The 15,395-nt window shown below is 32.5% G+C and overlaps 1 protein-coding gene across 4 annotated transcripts in view; it reads left to right on the top strand.

Moving 5' to 3' along the window:
* The window catches only part of FBXW7 (F-box and WD repeat domain containing 7), a gene marked incomplete at its 5' end in the record, with an annotated part of 240,174 nt that overhangs the window by 199,314 nt on the left and 25,465 nt on the right, over positions 1-15,395 (top strand). For 3 of the 4 annotated variants that reach the window (XM_080795261.1, XM_080795260.1, XM_080795263.1), the window contains 2 exons: positions 10,144-10,226; positions 13,230-13,371. In XM_080795261.1, coding sequence (XP_080651387.1) covers positions 10,144-10,226; positions 13,230-13,371 — 225 coding nt within the window. Of the gene's footprint in view, positions 1-7,435; positions 7,697-10,143; positions 10,227-13,229; positions 13,372-15,395 lie in introns of those variants that run through there. The other variant, XM_080795262.1, reaches the window with a different exon arrangement.

Below are 15,395 nucleotides of genomic sequence, written 5' to 3'. Positions count from 1 at the left end.
AGGTTTGAATGAATATTTATTTAAGAAATCTCTTCTTTCTGCACCAGTCCCCCCTTGAGTACAAGCTGCTTGTATGTATGATCTTGTATAAGTGCCTATTGAAACAGAAGGACCCCCTATTAGTCAGTGTTTATAACTAAATAAAAAGTCAACAGTCTTTACACCCACACAGTAAAGTTCTTCTTGTACAGAAAGACACATATTATCCCTAAAATGGGAGAATGAGTCATGGCAGAAAGTACTTTTGAAGAAACCATTACTAGTAAGTTAAAGAATATTTTAACTATAATATTTAATGTTTGTATATGGAGATATATTGCTAAATAGGTTATGCTCTGATGAACCTTGTAAGACTGACTACTAGAAGACTTACAGATGATGTTAATTGTTCAAGCTAATGACAGTGGTAGTTCCACATATATCTTTGGCCCACAAGGGATGATTTCCTTTTTTCTCCTCAACATCTACCAAACTTCTGTCTTTCAAGCTTAGAAACAAAAGCATTTTATATGAAATATTTTCAGACTGTTGGAATGATTTTTTTATTTTCTGATCTCCTAAACTATCCAATTTGGCACTTGATAGATATTGTTTTCTATTAGTTTCTTGTCTTACAAGCTGGATTTTAAGTACCTTGGGAGAGAAAGGTTATTACTGTAATGTTTTTATTTGTCCTCAGTAGCATTTACAGATATTGTGATATAGGTGGTTATTTCTTAATTATTTTTAACTTAAATCTTTCAGGTTCTGTCACCTTTTCCTCAATCGCTACCATGTCTTTGCTTCAGATTTCTCACATGTAGCAGAAGCATAGTCATATGGACCCAGATAATTATTCCATGAACTGAATAATCAAGATTTAGTTATAGTTTGCATATGTAATTGCTGTTTGCAAAATGTAATTTTTTTCCCCTTCTTTAGCAATGTCTGGGGGTTTTTTAGCTTAACTTGAGCTGTCACATATCTAATAGAAATCAGTTAAAAGTAGTGAACTTGGGACCAAAGTCTAAGGTTCTAATATAGCTACATAACCTTAAGCAAGACACTTAATTCTCTACCTTACTTTTCTCTCCTGTTAATAACAGTTATTATTTTATAGGATATCTGTTATACCCTGGGCATCTCCTAGGTCCTCACAATGACTGTGGGTTAGGTTGGTAAAGTAGATGGTAATTACCATTACAAAAACCAGAACTCATAAAGGTCAAATAACCCCTACCAGGGTTGCACTCTAATAATGGCAAATCTGGTATTTAAATTCAGGTTTCTCCAATTCCAGTGCTCATGTTCATTTCACAAATGAAGGGGAATTAGATTAGATACTTCCAAGTTCCCTTTTAGTTCTAAACGTATGGCTTCCTGATATTAATTTTTTTTGTTATTGATCCAGTATATATGACTTTTTTTTACTTCTTAGCCTTTAGTCCTTTTTTCAGAACTTTTTGGTCATGACTAAATTAAGTCATGACTAATGTAATAAATTAATTCCAGAATTTTAAACACACCTTAAAGTGGAAAGTTATTTTATTTTACTTTATTTTTTTAAAAGATTTTATTTATTTATTTGACACAGAGAGAGAGATCCCAAGTAGGCAGAGAGGCAGGCAGAGAGGGGGAGAGAAGCAGGCTCCTGGTTGAGTAGAGAGCTGGATGCGGGGCTCTATCCCAGGACCCCAAGACCACGACTTGAGCTGAAGGCAGAGGCTTAACCCTAGGCTACCCAGGTGCCTCGAAGGTTATTTTAGTACAAAATGTAAGATTGATATACCACACCTATAGAAAAATTTTCTGAAATCAGGTAAATATATTTGAACATTACAACCAGCCCCAATAAATGTGGAACTGGATAAAGAAAGTACTGGAGTAAATAGGGTTTTAGGTCTTATACTGATGGAAAATTGATTTCATTCTTTCTTCATGTGTAACTTCTTTACTGGGTCATATTTGCTGCTGCATTTTTCTCGAAGTCAACCTTATTTTTATATTTTCCTTACTTTATTGAGGGGATTACTGTAAAAAACTTATAACAAAATTTTGAGAGGAAACATTCACATATGAATTTGAGATGCTTACTGAGAGTTTATTTTGGATTTGAAGCATGAAATATAAAGATTAATTGATTTCTAAATAAATCGGGATGTACTCTGGAGTGACTTATTAACTTTGTCAAATTATTGCAGGTATTGCTTATCTTTACAGAAGTATTGTAAGGAATGTTTTGGTACATGTATTAAATCTGATAGCTCTATAACAATATGAATTTCAGAAGAGCAAACAAGCAAAACTTCCATCTTCGTTGTTTTCTTCTGTGGCTGGGATAAATAAAAATCAACTTATATTATTGTGTCAAACTCTACATGTTTGTGTGTGTGTGTGTGTATATATATATATATATATATATAGGTAGATATATACATATGCATATGTTTATCTGATAACTAATTGGTCTAATTAGAAGGGATGAAAAAACTCTTAATGTTTTTGAATTAATGTTACAGTTTATTTGTGTCAAATCTTTAGGAGCTACATTTTTGTAAATACAGTTATAAATACCTTAAACTTCAAGAAGAAGAAAAATTTATGAAAATACTACTCCTACAATTATAATTATCTTAAAAATTCTTCAAACCAGTCTGAGCTGTGTTGTGATTTGTATTTTGATTTACCGAGGTTAGGATTTTGTATATTATTATTATAAGCACTACCCCCCTACCAAAACAAGTTTACTTTAAAGTTATATATAGTTTGTGATTTTTTTTCTAATGCAGTAATATCTCAGTATTTGTTTACCTGGATGGTAATTTCAAAGTAAATCTGGCTCACCTTGTTTTATTTTACATATTCTCAAGAAACTAATTGAGAACTAATTTCAGTTTGAGTTCTAAAAGTCAGATGTGTATAGATGACCCTATTCTGTGTCATAAATTCAATGGAGCAAAAGTAGTTTTCTTAATTATATACTGTCCTGTGCCTGACAAATCCTAGATACTAAATAAATGCTTAATTAATGAGTAAGAGTGGGAAATAGCTCATTGATCAATACTGCCACCTGCTTGCCTAGGGAAAATGTAGATGCTGGGCATACATGCTATTTTAATTCATAATACCTGTGATAGGATAGTCTATTAACTCCCCAATTTCAGTTGTGAACCTTTTAATAAGAACTCATATCCCAGGGGCGCCTGGGTGGCTCAGTCAGTTAAGCGTCTGCCTTCAGCTCAGGTCATGATCCCAGGGTCCTAGGACCAAGTCCCATGCAGGGCTCCCTGCTCAGTGGGGAGTCTGCTTCTCCCTCTTACTCTCCCTCTGTGCTTTCTCTCTCAAATAAATAAATAAAATCTTTAAAAAAAAAAAAAAAGAACTCACATCCCAGAAAGTTAATGACAGTGGGTTAGTGAGAGTTCAAACAGTTTTTCCAGCCTTAGCATGCTTGACATTCCTTTGATGTTGAAGTTTTGAGCTGTCTCTAATTTATATTCTATCTGGGGCAAGACAGCTAATTATGGTAGGTAGTTTTTCTAGTGTAATATCAGAGTAAAGAATGTTGTCGTGATAATAATAAAATCACTGACATAAGACTATAAACACATTCTTTTATTATAAAATGAAAGTAAGTCTTTAAATATTAGCAGTATAGGGGCACCTGGGTGGCTCAGTCAGTTAAGTATCCATCTCTTGATCTCAGCTCAGGTCTTGATTTCAGGGTTGTGAGTTCAAGCCCCACCTTGGTTCTGTGCTGGGTGTGGAGCCTACTTAAAAGAAAATGTTAGCAAGATAATGAAAAGAACCAATAATATTATAATATCAATTCTAATACAATAGATAGACTTTTTAGTACTAACTATAACATATTTATGCTTTGGAAAAATGATGCCATGGTTGCTACTTTTGCTTATATGGTTGCTACTGTTTGCTAATATGACCAGTTATTCAAAAACATTATTTATTATGTATCATTTTTCTACTGTGGCTTAGAATAAGATGGGAACCTTCAAGGAGTAGATGGTGGTGGAAAAAGATGTATTAAAATAATGACTGAGGTATGATAAGCATAATAATAAAATAATTATTTAAAATGGAAATAATGAATTCAGAGTCAAGGTGGGAAAATTATTACTGATTCCCCTGTTGACACCGTATATAAAGATACATCTCTGAAGATACATGATTCAGTGAAGACTGCTTTACTGTTTATATTTTTCTCACTATTCACATGTAGATTAGTTTTGGTTTATGCCCATAACTACAACTTGCCCTTCTAAAAACTTAGTCATCCCAACTAATTTTTCAGAAGGAGCCATTTCTTTTATGCTAGTTCACAGGTTAATCATTCTACTGCCTTATTTCCCAGAGTCCTAGACTCTGGTGCAGTACATCTTCATATCTTTTTTTGTTTCTTAAGTAACTGCTCTCACCCATTCTTCTCATATATATCTAGTTCAATGGAGTTGTGATAGAGATGAGCATTGGGTCTGAATTAGCAGTCACTCCCCTTACTAATAGATTCCAGTAAGGCTTATAGGATGGGAAATTTTATTGCTTAGCTGAAATTACATGAATATGTACTTTGTTACATTGAAAATATACTTAATACGTTGAGATAGTGATTCTAAAAATTCAAGTGACAAATACAGGTATTGTCTAGCTGTAATAGTTGACTATCTAATCTTTTTTTCATTGAACTTACTAGTTAACATTCTAGCATAGAGCATAAAATAACTTTTTTTCCTGAAACTTATTGACATAGATTACGGACTGATGTCAATTTTGAAATGTTTCTGTATACCCCAAGGATAAAAAAGAGATAGCTATAGCTAACATACAGAAAGGCCTTTTCATTCGTACTACTAAAAAACTTAAATCTTTGAATAAAGTTTTAAACATCTGTATTTTAGCCAAGACTCTCAGAAATAGGAATGGAGAATGGTTTCATTTGCTTTGTCCATATATAGATTATGATGAAATTAATATATCACAACTTTGGTTAATAGTACTTCAGAGAATATTGAAAATTATTTTTATTCAATTTTTTGAAATCTGGTTAGAGGTTTGGTTGACTAGTTTTGCTTGCCAAATTCTTTCTTCACAGTTCAGGTTAACATTGTAAACAAAATAGTAGGGAGAGTTGTTGAAATATTTGGGAAAATAAAGTCTTCATGAGTACTTACAAACATACACATTCTCACTTAAAGGACAAACTAATAAAGATTATTATCAAATGGGACCCACGGAAGATGGGGATGTCAGGTGGTAGAAAGTCTTTTCAGTATATACTTTTTGATTATCATTTCCAGTTTTGAATCATGTAAATATTTTGCCTATTCAAAAATAAAACATGAATATATATACCTATATAAAAATATACATTTGTGAGCATCAGGTTTTCCCATAACTTCATCCCATACAAAGGAACTTTGTAGCCGTAAGAGCATTCCTTTGAATATACAAAATTAAGTTATTTTCTTCTTTAAATACCTTAGATTTTGAGAGTCACCATTGGTTTATTAAAGTTGGTCTTTGTCCTCAATTGAGTGGACTTAATTTGGAAAAGTTACTTCATTTAGAGAGAGGGTATGATTTCAATTGAAGTCAAGGTATACATTGTCCTCTAATAAGCTAGTTACCACTGAAAAATTTTAGAGAAAATTTCAGGTGTTCATTTTATAATTAGTTTCTTGATATAGCCCAGAATTGAGGCAGGTGGTGAATGGGAAATTACTTTTTTTTTTAACTTTGCATTATTATTATTTTTTAAATCTTTGAGTGCTCTGAATCTTCTAACAAAAGGGTTTATGGGTCCGGGTCCATTCCTAACAGTTGGATTTTTTTTTTTCTAAAAAGAACTTTCCTTTGAAGTAAGCTTATTTTTTATTTAGAAAACTAACTTTTTGTTGGGTACATGTACATACTGTTTCTGAGGGTAAGAATTTAAGAGTCAGATTTTTTAAAAAGATTATACAGAGGATGTAATTTCCAGAAGACCCAAGATATATATCTTCATAAAATTTTAGATTATCTTATTTCATTTGTTTTAAAGTAAAAGACATTACACTGACTTAATGTCTTAGTTATAAAGGTAAACATATTTATTTTTAAAATTACGATAACTACTTTACACAGCATTTAAAATCATTTACCTAATGAAAATCATTTTTTAACCATAGCAGAGAGTAGTAAAATGTAGTAAGTCCAAATAGTATTTCTTTTTTTCTGAGCAAACTTTTTAAGTACTTAAATAACTATAGGCACACAGTTTACTTGTAATAAAGAATGTTAATGGGGAGGGTAGGAGTTAATTAACTAGACCCTTAATAATGGGCCTTTCTAGTCCAAGGAATCTTGTAATTGCCTCTGAAGCTAGTTGTGTAGCAAGTTGTGAGATAAAATATCTAGATTTGTGAAGTAGTTGTTCTGAGAAAAAGGTTGCCTTCGGGCAAACTTTGTTATTTTTTTATTATTATGTAAAATGCCTTTTTAAAGATAGCAATATACCTTCCTCTCAAAATAATTTTGGAGGTAGAAGTCCAGTGCTTCTTGTTTATTCAAGATTTAATTCACAAATAAGGTTAAGACTCTCCAATGAGCCCAGTTTTTGCTTCTTTGGAGAAAAAGAACCTTTTGGCCAAACTTTATACACTTAATACCAACCTGATAGTCTTAAAAATAAATTGTCATGATTAGTAAGAATTGATGAAGTGTATGGTAATTTTCTTGATATGTTTTTAAATGAGTGAAATGGAAAAACATAGGGAATATTTTCATTAAATGTTAATATAAGAAATATGCAAGTTGAAATATAACTTATTACATAATTTCTGCAAATGTTATGTGCTCCAAACTGGTCTACTTTATTGTAAATCCCCCCAAAGACTATTTAATTTCTCCCTTTGGGATTGCTCATTTTCTATCATCTAAGCTATTTGAAAAATGTGATCAGTCTGTGCAGGACTGCAATAGGATAACAGTTAGTGGAAATAGCCTGCTTTGCTTCTGTTGGGAAGACTGTATGGAAAATATATTCCATTTTCAGAATGTTTCTGAAAGCACTTATTTGTGGAAAGGAGGCTTGCCATTTAAAACTCTGCCGAAATGCAGGTTTTCCAAAATACAAAATAATCTCCTGAAAGTTCGCAAGGGGAAGGGGGTTGTTGTGTGGGGGCGGTCTCATTCGCTGCCCACATCCTCCCTCTGTTCAGTGCGTTGTGTGCTTACGGGTTCCCTGGAGCGGATCACCATATAATTGATGTGCAGTCTGCATTGCTGAATCCTGGACTGCACCATTCTGTGTTCAAGGGAAGATGTAATCTGATCCCTCTGCTGCTGAGGGAGGAATCTGTTCAGTCAAGGCTTTGACAGGGCATAGTCTCCTCCAATAATCTTCTCGGTTCTCTCTCATTATTCCCTCGAGTTCTCCTCAGTCAAGCTGCATGTATGTATGTGTGTCCCGAGAAGCTGTTTGATACTGAGCTGCATTTGCCTTTACTGTGGAGTTTTGTTGCCGGTTCTGCTCCCTAATCTTCCCTTTCTGACGTGCCTGAGCATGTCCACATTAGAATCTGTGACATACCTACCTGAAAAAGGTTTATATTGTCAGAGACTGCCAAGCAGCCGGACACACGGGGGCACAGAATCACTGAAGGGGAAAAATACAGAAAATATGGGTTTCTACGGCACACTAAAAATGATTTTTTACAAAGTAAGTAATCTGTTTTCTTTCTGTGTTGTGTGATTGTGTGTGTGTGTGCCTGCCTGAGAAGGAAAATCTGTATCATCAGAGATGGCTGCAGTATCCTCTAATTTTGGTGGGTGGCTGGATGGCTGGTATTCTGTTTTATAATGTGAATGTAAGCAAATAATGCAAAGACAACGTAAGCTGTAAACAGCTTTAAATTTAAAGTAAAATGAATATTTTAATCTGGAAATTTTTCACTAAAAATATATTTAGACTTTGGAAATGTGGCTCCGTTAAATGCTGACCTGGAAATACTCTACCCTTAGTTGGCTTTTAGTGAATCTTCTGCCTTTAATTTTTCTATACCTTCTATACATATATATTTCTTTTCTTTTTTCTTTAGCTGACTCTTTTAAAGTCTAGAATCACTAGAATATTTAGGACTTATATTTTAAAAGGTCGTATTTACTTTTTATGCCCCTTAAAAAATTGCAGAATTAATGTTTGGTTCTAAAGTCAGGATTTTCAGTAAACAATATAATATTTAAGAGACTTCTATAGTCCTGCAGAAAGTGCTTTATTTAGTAAAATACTCTGAAGATAAAAAATCCTTTCTAAATGGTTCCCTCAATATGTCTTTTGGGCATTTTTATTCATTGAAGGGTTTCTAAGATGGAAATAAAGTTTGCTTTTGGTGGCAAATAGCATTTGCACCAATGTGTATTTACAAGATACCCAGGGAAGTTCTGAAAGCCAGTATTACAACTTAATTAGAATGAATATCAAAGTTTCTCATGTTAATTTTGAAAATAAGAATCTGTGGAAGTTATGAAAAAAACTAGATTTTTAAGGTGATCTGTACTGACTGACCTTCCTGATAGATACATTTGCGTGTATATGTACGTGTCTATAATTTATATACATGGAAGCACGTGGCTATCTATATATTAAAGCTTATATATTTATTTTTCCTTTTTACTAAAACTGTTTGGAGAAAGAAAATAATGGTTTTTGAGAGGAATCACTTTAAAACGATGTAATGAGTACAGAAACTTCCGAAGGGTTGAAATAAGACCAATTCCATTTCTTTCCAGTAGGTATTTCTTGAACTAAGGTAAAAATTGTGGATGAGCTTGTTGTACCCTCACTCTAGCCCCTGATACCATAAGATGGTCCCTGTATTTTGGAAGACTTTTTCATGATGATAAACACATAGTCTTTATTATCCAGAGTGTGGTTCAAAAATTTTTTGAGTCTCGTTGGTTCTTTTTAGTATTTATAATGTAGCATGCTGTGTTATGATGTTCCCATGTGAGGCAGTAGGTAAGAAAAGAAGTCTGCTGCAAAGCAAGGGTTTTCACCTTATTATTAAAAAATGAGGATAGCTGTCTATCACACATTGGGTCTCCCCCCCTTCCCCATAATTTTCAGTGGTACAGTAATTAATTAGAAGACACAAATCTTGAGGGGGTTGTTGAAGTAGAAAAAGTTGAATCTTAACCGATCTTATTTTCTAGTTTTATAACAGATCTATAGTTAGATGACCTCAGTTAACGGATGGTGAAATATAAAAAATAAATATTTCAATTTTGATGCTGACAAAATACAATTCTGAATGTATTTACAGTATTACACATACATAGCATAAGGAAATACTTAAAAACTGTAGATGTTGGATATACCTTACGAAGATATTTAACTCATCCTTTTAAAATCTTCTTGTTGCTTTTCAAGTTAGAATATTTTGTCCTGAGTGAGCATCTGTCAGTGAAGTTATATTCTCTGTAAATATCAATTGATGGCTTTTTTTCCACCTTTGATTATACCAACTCCAGACTTCTCTCCTGTTACAGATTTACTTTTTTACTCCCCTCATTACCCATATTCATTGCTTTTGCCTTATATAATTACTTTTCAAGATCATTTTATTTACATCATTCTCTTTACACTTTTGTAATAACCTGTGTGTTTTAAATTCAATTACTCTTACTTCCATTCAGGTTTTAAAATGTTGAATTTTGTTGTCCCTTTTATCTTGAAAATATGTTTTTAAAGGAAAATGATGATCACTAAGAAAGACATGGTAAATATGGTTCTGTAATATGTGTATTAACATGACATTTTCCCCCATGTTGTTTCTTAAACTGGAAAATGTGAAAGGCATATCACTCTCAAGGAATATGTATGATGAATATCAATTTTTAAATCAGCATATGCTATTCTTCTGGATAAAATATTGGAGAGGGGGAAATTCACCTTTCTAGTCTTTAAGGAGTAAAACAAAGTAGAACTAGTAGAAGAAACCATGAAGCATTTATTTTCTACATACATTAACTGTCCCTAAATAATGAAAATTTAGGCATATGAAAACTTAAGAATTTTTTTCACTATTGCCAGTGCTAATGTTAAGATTTGATAGTTGGGACAGGTGATTTTTTTCTTAAATCTATCTCATTTGCTTTACCTTATAGATGAAAAGAAAATTAGACCATGGTTCTGAGGTCCGCTCTTTTTCTTTGGGAAAGAAACCATGCAAAGTCTCAGAATATACAAGGTAATATTAAGTATAATAATTGATTCTCTCATGATTTTTGTTTCTTTAAAGAGGTGATAATTCCAAAAACATTTCTTCCAGTTTATTCTCAAAGAATTATAATGTCACTAGTACTGTTGACTCTAACACATTTTGAGATCACTAAAAATCGAGAAATACATAATTTTAAGTAAGAAGAATGACTATCACTATAGGCTGTGTTTTCTTACTAATACTTTGAAATAAGACACAAGCGGAATTTCTGTTATGAACAAAATTTTTAAATCACAGATTTTAAGGAATTCTGAAAAGTAAATTCTAAAATGTGAATATGAGCAAATATATCTTGTTACTATAGCAACAGCTATTCTAGGATAGATATTTATATATGCAAAGTTGAAGATACATTTATTAGCAGGGAAATAAACCTCACAGTTACTAAATAAATCTTACTGTGTTAGAAATCCCCTTTTATTTGCTTGGTAGATCTTATGTTTTTAACACATATATTTCCACACCAGTAAAATAGTTTCCATAACAACTACATACAACTGTAGTCTTGTTTTGTGCACCTTCCATCATTTCTGGATTTTGCATCAATATAAAACTTTTCCCTCTCTCATGCTAATTAGGCTAACTTAAGCACAATATCTATTACCCAGCCAATTAAAAATGGCTTTGGATGTCATTCAGAATGTGGTATTTTAAAATTTAAATGACAAAAGTATCTTCAGAGCTTTTTTTGCTTTTCTTTGGATAATTGTCACTTCTTCAGATTACTTAATAAAAGTTAGCTCTAGAAGCAATAAGAACTTCGTGATGGTGACATTTTTTTCCCCTAAATATTTTGGTTTAAAGTTACGCTTATTATATAAGATGCAATAAAATTAACACTGCTCATACTTAAGTTTCTGTGATTGGGCATTGTTAGAGATTGCATCTCTTTTTTTCCCCAGAGAGTTTATATTTTTATTTCATTCAGTTGTAGACAATTTTTTTTCAAATGCTCTTCTATGAAATTTAGAAATCATAATAATTAGTTTTATATGCAAAAAATGCAGAGATGATACAAAGAGATAAATAAAACTATCTCCTATTTATTCAAGAAATGCTTTCTGTGTGATTTCCCCATGTTGATTGTCCTGTCCCCCTCTCTTACTTGCCCTTTGCCTTTTGACAGTTTCACTGTGTTTGGGCACCTCCACCAGAGGGTGTGGAGTGATAAGAGAGACAAGTGAAACTCTTCACTTCATTTTTGCTTTTTTCTTCTAGTCTTGATAAGTATTTCTTAAGGAAGATGAGAAAGTTGAGTTTAATGTTAAAAATGTACTATTTTTAATGTGTAGATTCCAGTCAGCCGTATCATTTTGGCCTTTTATTAATATGGCTGATACCAGGACAAAGGTATTAAAATTTTCAGTTGTTTTTAAGGCCACTTGTAAATAAATGCTGGATTTTTACTAGAGAACACATTTTAATAAAATTTTGCCTTCAGTTGCTTATTTTTTATATTGAGAAAGCACCTGAAAAGGTGCAATTCTGTTTTCAGCCTTTTAACACTTTTAACATAATCTTATCAAAGCAAACCAAACAGTATATTGGTTTCCATGTCTTTTTGGAGACTTTGTCAGTATATGTTTGGTGTTTTTTAATTTTTTTGACAGATTTTCTAATAATAAGAATGAAACTGATTTTCCATCTTCTTTATTAGAAAATTTAAGTTATGATCACATTCTGTTTCATTTTGGAGAAGAAAATGAGCTTACCTTTGAAATTTGATAGACAGGAAGATAGATTTAATTGTTGTATTTTAGAGATTATCATAGATGTATAATGTTAAAAGATCTAAATGTGGTAGATCTGTAGATTTTTCTGTAAAATCTGGTTACTAAGATATATTTTTTAACAGAATAATGAGATACGTTGTATAGTAAAGAATTGGGGAGTTGTTTCATTAGTAATTCATCAGGGCTAAATACTGAGCTATTAGGATACAATTTGTATGTTCTTTGGATTTAAAACACTTTATTATCATAGCTCAATAAATTGAAGATTATTTTACAAATGTAATTATGAATCTTCCTACACTTTTTTTTCCAAATGTTTCTAAAATAGAGATATTCAGTATTTACCTGAAGATTAAATGATTTAATTATTATTGAAATTAGAAAGTAAAGCTTAAGATATTAATAACTTGGTTATAACTATACTTGTTCTGCTATTAGTCATTTTTAGGAAAGTTGGACAGTTTTAGAGATAGATCATCTAGTCTTAACTCTTTCATTTTACTAGTGGCAGAATTCAGTTTCAGGGTTTTTTTTTCTTTAATGTCTCAGAGTTTAAATTATTGGATTAAAGTATTTAGATCATCTCATTTTATTTATTTTTACATATAACATAATAAGTTTTTAATATTTAACTGTTTTGAGTAAATCTATGTCTAATCAAGGCTTGTTCCTGTCAAATGTCATCTAGGCTAAGCTTTATGAACAACAGTGGAAAGTTGGAGAGAAATAAATATTATAAATAATTTAGAACATATCTAATAAAATGTCCAAAATATTTGAGCATACTGCTTCTACGTATGAATTTTTAAAAACATTAGTACATTAGTAAGCTTTACAGATCTTTTTATTAGGGAAACAAACTTTTCTTTAATTAAGTCACTAAGGAGTGGTCATAAGAGAGGTGGGAACTGTATCTTCTAAGGATATATTTTAACATTACTTATATGTATCAACAAGTTGCAGTTTTGCCATAGAGATTCTGTCATTTGGTTGCAATTAGCATTGCTGGGATAATAACAGGTGGCTATGTAGGAGGCAGGAAACCTACTCTAAGAATAGAAGACTAGATTTTGTGTATCCCTGCTCTCTGGGAATAAACAAATAAAAGTAATAATTTTATTGATGTTCAAAATGTGCCAGATCATATTCTTATTAAATTAAAGCCCATTATTGTTAATAAATGCCTATCTTTGTTTCCTCTGTTGTGGGTTTTTTTTTTTTTTCTTTTTTTTTGTAGTACCACTGGGCTTGTACCATGTTCAGCAACACCAACAACTTTTGGAGACCTGAGAGCAGCCAATGGCCAAGGGCAACAACGACGCCGAATTACATCTGTTCAACCACCTACAGGCCTCCAGGAATGGCTGAAAATGTTTCAGGTGACATGTCTAAACACAGTACTTGAAATGCTTCACTTAATTGCTGCAAAAAATAAGGGATTTATTCATCAGCCATGAGAAGGAACTGTTACATGCTACACCATGGATGAACCTTGAAAGCATTATGTTAAGTGAAAGAAGCCAGACACGAAAGGCTACATATTGCATTATTATATTTACATGAAATATCCAGAACAGGCAAATCCATAGAGACAGAACATAGATTAGTAATTGCAATGAGATTGGTGAGGGGATATTGGGACTAACTGCTAATAAGTACGGGATCTCTTTTTGGGGTGATGGAACTATTCTGGAGTCATTAGTGATGGTGGTTGCCCAGCAAGATAGGTGTGCTGAAAATCATTTAAGTGTACATTTTAAATGGTGAGTTTTATGTTATGTGAAGTGTTTGTCAATAAAAAATGCTATTGAAAATAAGGGAGCTCATTTTAATTTTTAAGTGTATCAATTGAGAGAATCCAGTGCTTATTTTGTATTAGTGTGCATTTGCATTTTTTATTGCTTTTTAGATAATAATACCTTTCTTCCTTTTCTCCTTTATGTTTGGGTTTCTGGGGTTGCTGAATATACTTGTTTTCTAAAATTTATTACTTGGGGGTTGCCCAGGTGGCTCAGTTCGTTAAGCAGCCAATTCTTGGTTTCCGCTCAATCTCAGGGCCTGGGATTGAGCACCTTGTCAGTCTCCATGCTCAGCAGGGAGTCTGCTTGAGGATTCTGTCTCCTTCTCCCTTGGCCCCTCCCATCACTCATGTGTGCACGGACGCACTTTCTCAAATAAATAAATGTTTTTAAAAATAAATAAAATGTAGTGCTTGGAAATTAGGCATTTAGGAGTAATGTAGGAACTCTGCTGATTAGTAGTCACAGGTGGTGACTTACCCATCACTGTTACCCTAGTAGTCTCCAAGAGTTGATACAGCTCCTTTTCATCTGTGCCATGCTTGTGTGTGGCTTATTGTGTTCAAATTCTGATTACTGTATTTTACTGGCATGTAAAGTCTTTGAAAGTTTACCGGGAAGATTGGTTACAACCAAACCTCTGTTAGGAATTTTATAACTCATGATAGTGATAGTAAATTAATTTGTTTCTTCTTCCAATGAGATCATGCATATAAATCAAGTATTTAGCAAAATTGTTGACCTAGATTAAACATTTGCTTAATTATCTTTGTTAATACTAAATAATATAAATTATGTAAAGTGAAGCTATCTCTGATATTAGATGGCACTAATGTAAAAATGAGTATATTTCCTTACCTCCAGCTGCTTGATTGGTGGTATTTTATGAATGTATAAGGGAATAAAAATGCATAAGGGAAAAAGAAGGTACTTTATTTGATATTCCAGATTTTTAAGGTGTCCATTGTGTAAATCCTTATATATTAAATTCCTGGGCAAAAACTAAATAAATGTCCTAATCTTTTTCTTCTATAGCTAGAAAACTCACTTGAATTAATGTTGCTTTTAAAATGGGTTTTTAAAATTGTTTTCTGCCCTTCAGGTGATTTCAGAGAAACTAGGGTAACCTTTTTTTTCAGTTGGTAACTGAAAGGTTAGAGCAGTGGTTCTCAACAGGGGGCAGATTTTTCCCTCTGTTGAAACATTTCTGGTTGTTACAAGTGATGGGGTGGAGGGCAGGACACTGCTGGCATCTAGTGGGTAGGGGCAATGTAAAGGACAGCCTCCTGTAGCAAACTGTTCTCGGGCCCAAAATGTCACCAGTGTGAGACTGAGAATCTGTGGGTTAGAGGAATGAAAGTTGTGTAGTATTCTTATTGTGATGTTATGAACAACTAAAATTACAAAGAATTTTTTTTCTGTTTTCATAGTCACAAATTGATTAAACTTACCTTTCCCCAAGGATTATTCCCTCTACTCCTCCCAGTTCCTTTGCCTTAGGTTCCTTTTAAAATTTTTTAATTAATTTTTTCCTATGCATGCACTCAGAATTAAAATTTTTTTTTACCATATCCTTTTGATAAGAAATTTATCTATCAGTAAGA

The sequence above is a fragment of the Martes martes genome (genome assembly GCF_963455335.1).
Source record: "Martes martes genome assembly, chromosome: 2".
Lineage (NCBI taxonomy): Eukaryota > Metazoa > Chordata > Mammalia > Carnivora > Mustelidae > Martes > Martes martes.
Note: the sequence above shows the minus strand (reverse complement) of the source record. Positions and strands in the feature narration are given on the sequence as shown.